Source organism: Paramacrobiotus metropolitanus, unplaced genomic scaffold (genome assembly GCF_019649055.1).
Source record: "Paramacrobiotus metropolitanus isolate TYO unplaced genomic scaffold, Prichtersi_v1.0 Parri_scaffold0000173, whole genome shotgun sequence".
NCBI lineage: Eukaryota > Metazoa > Tardigrada > Eutardigrada > Parachela > Macrobiotidae > Paramacrobiotus > Paramacrobiotus metropolitanus.
This window is the reverse complement of record NW_026570393.1, coordinates 86374-92902: the sequence shown is the minus strand read 5'-3', so window position 1 is coordinate 92902 and position 6529 is coordinate 86374. Positions and strand designations below refer to the sequence as shown.

Sequence of the window (6529 nt, the reverse complement as noted above, 5' to 3'; positions counted from 1 at the left end):
GATAACAGATATATTGGTAATTATAACCTTGACCATCGGTCTGTATGTGCCTCCCAATGTCAAGAATTAGTCAATAAATATACGAGCGAGAGAACACGACACCTGTATGAGCATTTAAAATAAACGTCGTATTTCCCATCTTTTGACAAACTGGCAGCATTGCAAAGCTGGGCGGACGAAGACGTTTGAAAAAAAAGTTTTTCAGAACGAGCGAAATTTCAGAACTTGGCGCAGTGGCCGAACAGCCGATGCCGGATGACATCGTTGCAAGCACTTTCCCGGACGTTCCAAGTTTCCCGCCATTTACTGTTAGACCTGAAGCTGAAAGATAGACTGAAGCTTTGTAAAAAGCAGTGAAGCCGTCAGCTATACGAAGAGACACTGTTGTTGTCTGCTTTCGCTGAAATTTTTGATCTGTTGCCTTAGACAATTTGTCTGTAATGATGGTGTTACTGTGAGAACCTGCGGTTGACTTTTGATCGTCTGTCGGCACTAAAACCAAGAAACCTATCGCGCGTAGCCGTTTACGTAAGCACATTTTTACGGTGGGTAGAGCTCTCACGCGTAGACCTGTCCTTTAATAATTCGAAATATTATTTTCCGATGCTTTGATCTCTTCTATGGCCGCTAAGGATCATATATGTCACGACTGCCTCAACTCAGGTAGATGCCGAAGCTGCTATCTTTCCTAAGGCCGAAAGCCACAGCATCTGCTAAGGCCGAAGTTTCGAACATGCAGATGGGCAATAGTTTAGCGTAGTAATTGAAAGATAACCACTTACCTCCAGGCAGACATGTGTCCAGGTATTTGTCCAAATAAAAGGAGCGGATAACCCGTAAGTTGCTTCGGTGTGGTATATATCGGGCTGGCAGCTACCAGAAATTTTTCACCTGTGTACTGATGTCACTGAACTACAGTACAAATGGAAACCGAGATTGTGGGTGTGGCATCTGTTGGAATATTCCGAATATTCCTTAACACTCTAACTGGGATTTCTCTGTCGACCTATTATGACTCGAATGTGAACAATTAATAACAGATTCAACATCCCTTAATATCGATTACGAAAAATAGGACTAATAAAACTTAAATCCCGTAAATCATTGGAAAGACAACAGTATAAACGGCCGGGTAACTCGTAATTTTCGTAATTTGTAGTTGCTAAACAACCATCGTACAGACATTTGGTTTTCTGCATTTGTACCATATAATCGTATTCTTTAATTATTTATCAAGTTATTTTATTATCTTTAATTATTTATCAAGGCCTTTTTGGCCTCGGCTTATTCAGTGACCCGGCTAGTAACCGAAATTACCGACTTCGACCCGGAAGTGTACTGCGACGACGCCAAAGCTGAGTGGCAACGTATGACGGAAGTCGACCTTCCAGCCGTGGAAGCCCGAAAATTTCAGAAAGTGTGGGATGAGCCAGTCATACAAACTGCCGTGAAGACGCTGTCTGAAATGGCCCAGTCAGGCATTTCCAGCCAAGCCCGGCTTCTAGGTGTAAGCACCAAGGACAACGGAGCGTGGCTAGATGCTCTACCAGCTGCATCCCTGGGGAACCTTTTAAACGATTCCGCACTTCGAATTGCTGTTGGCCTGCGCCTGGGTACACCGATCGTAACTCCGCACCGATGTGTCTGCAATGAATGGGTGGACGCTCGAGGTTACCACGGCTTGAGCTGCAAGAAAAGTCGGGGCCGGAAGTCTAGACATAGCAGCTTAAATGCCACGCTTAAACGAGCTTTCGCCTCAGCCACCATTGAGACTGAACTCGAGCCTTTGGGAATATCGCGAACCAACGGCCTACGCCCTGACGGAGTCACCTCGGTACCGTGGGAGCGAGACAAAATGTTAACATGGGATGTGACATGCGTTTGTACGATGGCTCTCTCCCATATCGCTGGAAAATCCACGCAAGCCGGCGCAGCAGCGGCTCAGGCCGAACGGGAAGCCGAGAAGTACCAGGAAATCACTCACGATTACTTGTTCCGAGCGGTCGGCGTGGAGACAGTGGGGCCACTCGGACCGGAAGCCTCCCGGCTGATTAGCGAAGTGGGCAAGATGATTTGGCAGGAAACAGGCGAGAAACGTGCAACAGAGTTTTTGCGCCAGAGGTTCAGCATCGAAATTCAACGTGGAAACGCGGCATCCATCCTGGGAACGGCACCGGCCTCGCCTAATTTAGATCAAATGTTCTCTGTAATCCGGCCGCATGTTTCTGCTGTTTGTTAATATTAGGATGTGATGTTCCTTTTGTGAATTGTAAGCTTATCTTTGTATTCGATCAATAAAAATGCAGTTATTTAATAATAAGTGATACTAACATTGTAAGTATTTCGTACTTTATTCAACATGAGTACGTTTCGCAGAGCGCCATGGAAACTAATCAACATTTTCAAATAAAAAAGCAATCTCACCTCGCGAGAGGAAGCCATAACGAGCCAAACCAGGCTGAACATTACCATGCCAAATTTCAAAGCTTGAATGTTACAAACTTACAATAACAAAATTGAGACCGCGATTTCCCGGCACGAACAAACATTTTTCCGATTTTTTAAACAAAATATCGATATCGGCACTTCGGACCACTACTTAATTGATAGGTACGTCACGTGTGTCTTCATGTTAACTGTTCTAGTAAATCCGAATAAACTAAAAGGTCCCTGCCTAAATGTCGCCTTGACCTTCAAATATGCTCAGTACAATTATGGTTTTCACCTTATGTGAGATACGTGGTACATCAAACATTGTGAGCGATACAAGAACATCGTTAGCATTATTCAATCAGTCGTGCGGGAGTAGATCAGTATTTGCTTATCAAAATAATAAACAAACTTAGTACCTGCAGACCAGAGTAGCAAAGGTCACGGCCGTCCTGACCTTAGCAAGCGCTGTGAGGCCCTGAAAGCCGCGCGAGCGTTGCTAAGAACGAGAAAACGCGTGAAACACGATTGATAATTTACACTTTGTATCTGTACAGTATAACAGCTAGCAGTAGTTTCATGTACAGATAATTTCTGCTAACGGCCACATGCAACAAACATGTGATAAAACGTTTGGTTGTCTCATGGACCGTTAGCGAGTCTTACCTGTGCCCGCCACCCGTTATGTAAGGAGGTCACTGAGAAGATTCTTAAGGAGTGTATTCGACGGTAACAGATAAAAACATAAAATTTAAAAAAAAATATATTTTTTAAAAACTTAATAAATTAATATAATAAGAGGCGAATAAACTTCCTACGGGACATGAATTTGGAGCTTCCATATGCAGCCATACTCTGGCTTCTTCAAAGCCCATAAACAGTGCACTATGGTAGTACTGTTAACGGAGTACTGGTAGATACTAAATATTGTTTTTACCGTAGCTGCGTCATTGAATCGTATCTAACATTAAGAACCAACGAAGTGGTACAAAGATGATAAACCTGGAGAATTTCTGTCTTTTGATATTGCCGATCGAAGCGCCAAAATAAGAGGAGCCATGCTTCAAGACTGTTCTCATTCTCATTCTCGTTCTCGTTCTGTTCTCGTTCAAGGAGCAGTTCTCATCATATAATTATTTTTAAGGAGGGTATGACATATGTACGTACAGCAGTGGACTGTACAATGTCGCTGCACCCTATACCTAGCAACCGATGTACAAGTGCTTATTGCCTTACTCAATTTTTGTTATAATTTTGTTATTAGTCGTACTAGCCGCGAGTTGGTTAATAAAAATAATATATTTACCGCTAAGTGCGCCACAGAGGGTAATAAAGTACGAATTACGAATCCAAGCTTCCCACAAAAAAACCACGATTGTACGGCGCTTCGGACTATGAAACGAATGGTGAGGTTCATTTACGACGAAACACTTCCGTGTAGATTTCAACAAAATGTCTACGATTTTGTAAGTCTGCTGTTCACTTGAATTTATTCTGCTGGTTTTCACTGCTACCATGATTGTGGTATACAGTATACTGGCACTTAGTGCATGAAAGTATCTACAGTACGAGGACACACTAAGTATACGTGATAGACAAAAAATTAAGCGAGAATAAGTGATAACCATGCCCGGCTCATGCAACGCGGGCAACCACCCAGGTTTGCAGTTGCTTGTAAGCACATAAAAAATGTCTGACTGAAAATTATGCAAACTTTCAACGCTGGTTTCTCGTGCAATCTGGAACGTGACTATTCAACCAATATATCAGAAGACGCAGAAAAAAATTACACGATTTTTGATACCAAGTAAGTGAGAAGATACGCTGATTCAAACAGATTACAGCTATTTTCATTTTCTCGTAGACTTAGCATAGAATCCACGGTCAAGGGTTCCCCACACAGATTCCTATGCTATGTCTACGAGAAACTCAAAAACGCTATCTATTGTCTTAATCGCTATAAACTGCAACTTGTTGGGTATCAAAAATCTTGTAGATTTTTTTCTGCATCTTTTGCTACATTGATCGAATTGTTTCGTTCCATATCACACAAGGAATGAGAGCTGGAAGTCAGCATACGCGTCTCTGAAGAGCTGTTTACTAGGCAGTACTTGGACCGCCAACCCTTGGTGGCTGGGCGTGCTGCACAACACGTGATTGGTTATCATTTATTCTCGCTGGTTTTTTGGTCTATCACGTATACTTAGTGTGTCCTCGTACTACGTTTTATGAGATATTGTTGTATTGCTTACACAATGCCTGTATAGCAATCTGTGTTATTATAATATTGTTGTTACTTCCCAGTTACCTTGATGTACTTATGCCGATCATTATTATCAATTAGATGGCCGAATCCTGCCTAAACCTGCGTAAATGTGGTGCAGCTATTCGTCTGGCAAACCAAGCTAGCAAATTCGATACTCAGCATTACAGACCTCTGTAGACGTCGGCATCTAAAAGCTTTCAAACAGTTTTGTAAAGCGGAATATGAAAACTGGCGACGCCATCAGGATCGTTCTAATTGTACGAAGTCCCGATTATTTGAGAAAACCAACTCGTCAAAAACTTCATTGATATCTTAATTATGGCATCGCGAGCAGCCTATAAAATTACTCCAGAGGGTATTACGAGCCCTTTTTGTCCAACTGAAATCGTTACTGCTGAAAATCCTGCTGAAGTAGGCGAACACTGCGAGCACGAAGGAATTATTACGTTTTAATCCTAAAGTTATGAACTGGGACATGTGGAAGGAGAATTACAATAACTCTGCGCCATACCTATGATTCATAGGCTATGAATGAATTTTTTAACTTGAGCGCATTTGTCCTGTCCTAGGTGTCTAGGTGTCCCCACTAGCCAATAAAAAACTGAAGGCCCCTCTACAACGCTTAAGTTTCTTGGTATTATGCTCGATTCTGTTACACAGACACTTAGTCTACCGCATGGAAAACTGAAGGGTCCAAATAGCCCTCCTTATATGTGGAAATCTAAAAGTGTTTGCAACCTTACAGCACCGCAAAGTCTAATGGATCTCTCATGTTTGTTTCGAAATGTGTGCCGATTGGTCGTTCGTTTACGAGACGGCATATTGCAGAATTATCAGAAGTCAAAATCGTAAACGAAAATAAAATCAGCTTTGACCACGGTTTAAAAGGATAGTGACTGGTGGATTGAGTTTCTTCCAAAGTGAAAATGGTACGGCAGAACTGCTCGAACCAGATTTATCTCGTTGGAAACCGATCCAGTTGCATACTGATGCGTCAAATATTTACCATTGGTTGTGCTGCTAGTGGCTACTTTAATGACGCATGCAGGCATGCTTAACTTCGCTGGTCAGCTTACGTAATCAATGCAAAAATGTTTATACAGGGTCTCGAGATGATTCCTATACTTGCTGCACCGATATTATGGGATCAAAGCTGATTAGTATAAAGGCCCTTATGTAAACGCTATCTCTATATATTATGAACTCAGGATTTTTGTCACCTGTTTTCGAACAACCAGATTCGAGTAAATATGGCGGCAAAAGTTCAGAAATGTTTCATGACTGTAGCAAAAGCCAAGACCTGCATCACAACATGGAAATTCTGCGACAATATACTTGTAAACTGGTATATGCCTTTGTTACCGTGCAATTTTATTGATCACATCGATGGCATCCTTAAAAATGTCATTGCTGGCACTGGAAATACCGGAAAGGTTGTTGTGTTTTCAGTAGCAGCCGTTAAAGGTTGGCAACTAAAACGAGAGTGCATTACCCCCATATGCGTGGCGCTATTGGCCACAAGATCGAGTCCCCGAACTGTCAGACGAAAAGGCTTTTGGCAGCTCAAATGCTTGTACTGCCGCTGTGCACCAATTTTAAAATTACTCTGAGTACCGTAGATGTAGATCAGTGCACACTTATTCTCTGTCAGACTATGTGCAAACCACAACTTTTGTTTTCACCGCCAGTTAAAAATTTCATATTTAACCGTAGTTCGAACTTGGGGATGGTTACAGGGTTGTAACACCATAACGAAAGCGGGAACATCGTTTGCTCCTCCGTGGCGACGATTAATAAACGATATGACAAATGCTTACCACACCGGGGCGAAAC

General features: G+C 42.3%; 1 protein-coding gene across 1 annotated transcript; it reads left to right on the top strand.

Moving 5' to 3' along the window:
• Positions 1–1239: 1239 nt before the first annotated feature.
• Positions 1240–2247, top strand: LOC129600367 (uncharacterized). The gene has a single exon (XM_055498858.1). It carries the CDS (start codon positions 1370–1372, stop codon positions 2237–2239), a length of 870 nt encoding a protein of 289 aa, XP_055354833.1. The 5' UTR covers positions 1240–1369; the 3' UTR covers positions 2240–2247.
• Positions 2248–6529: the final 4282 nt, after the last annotated feature.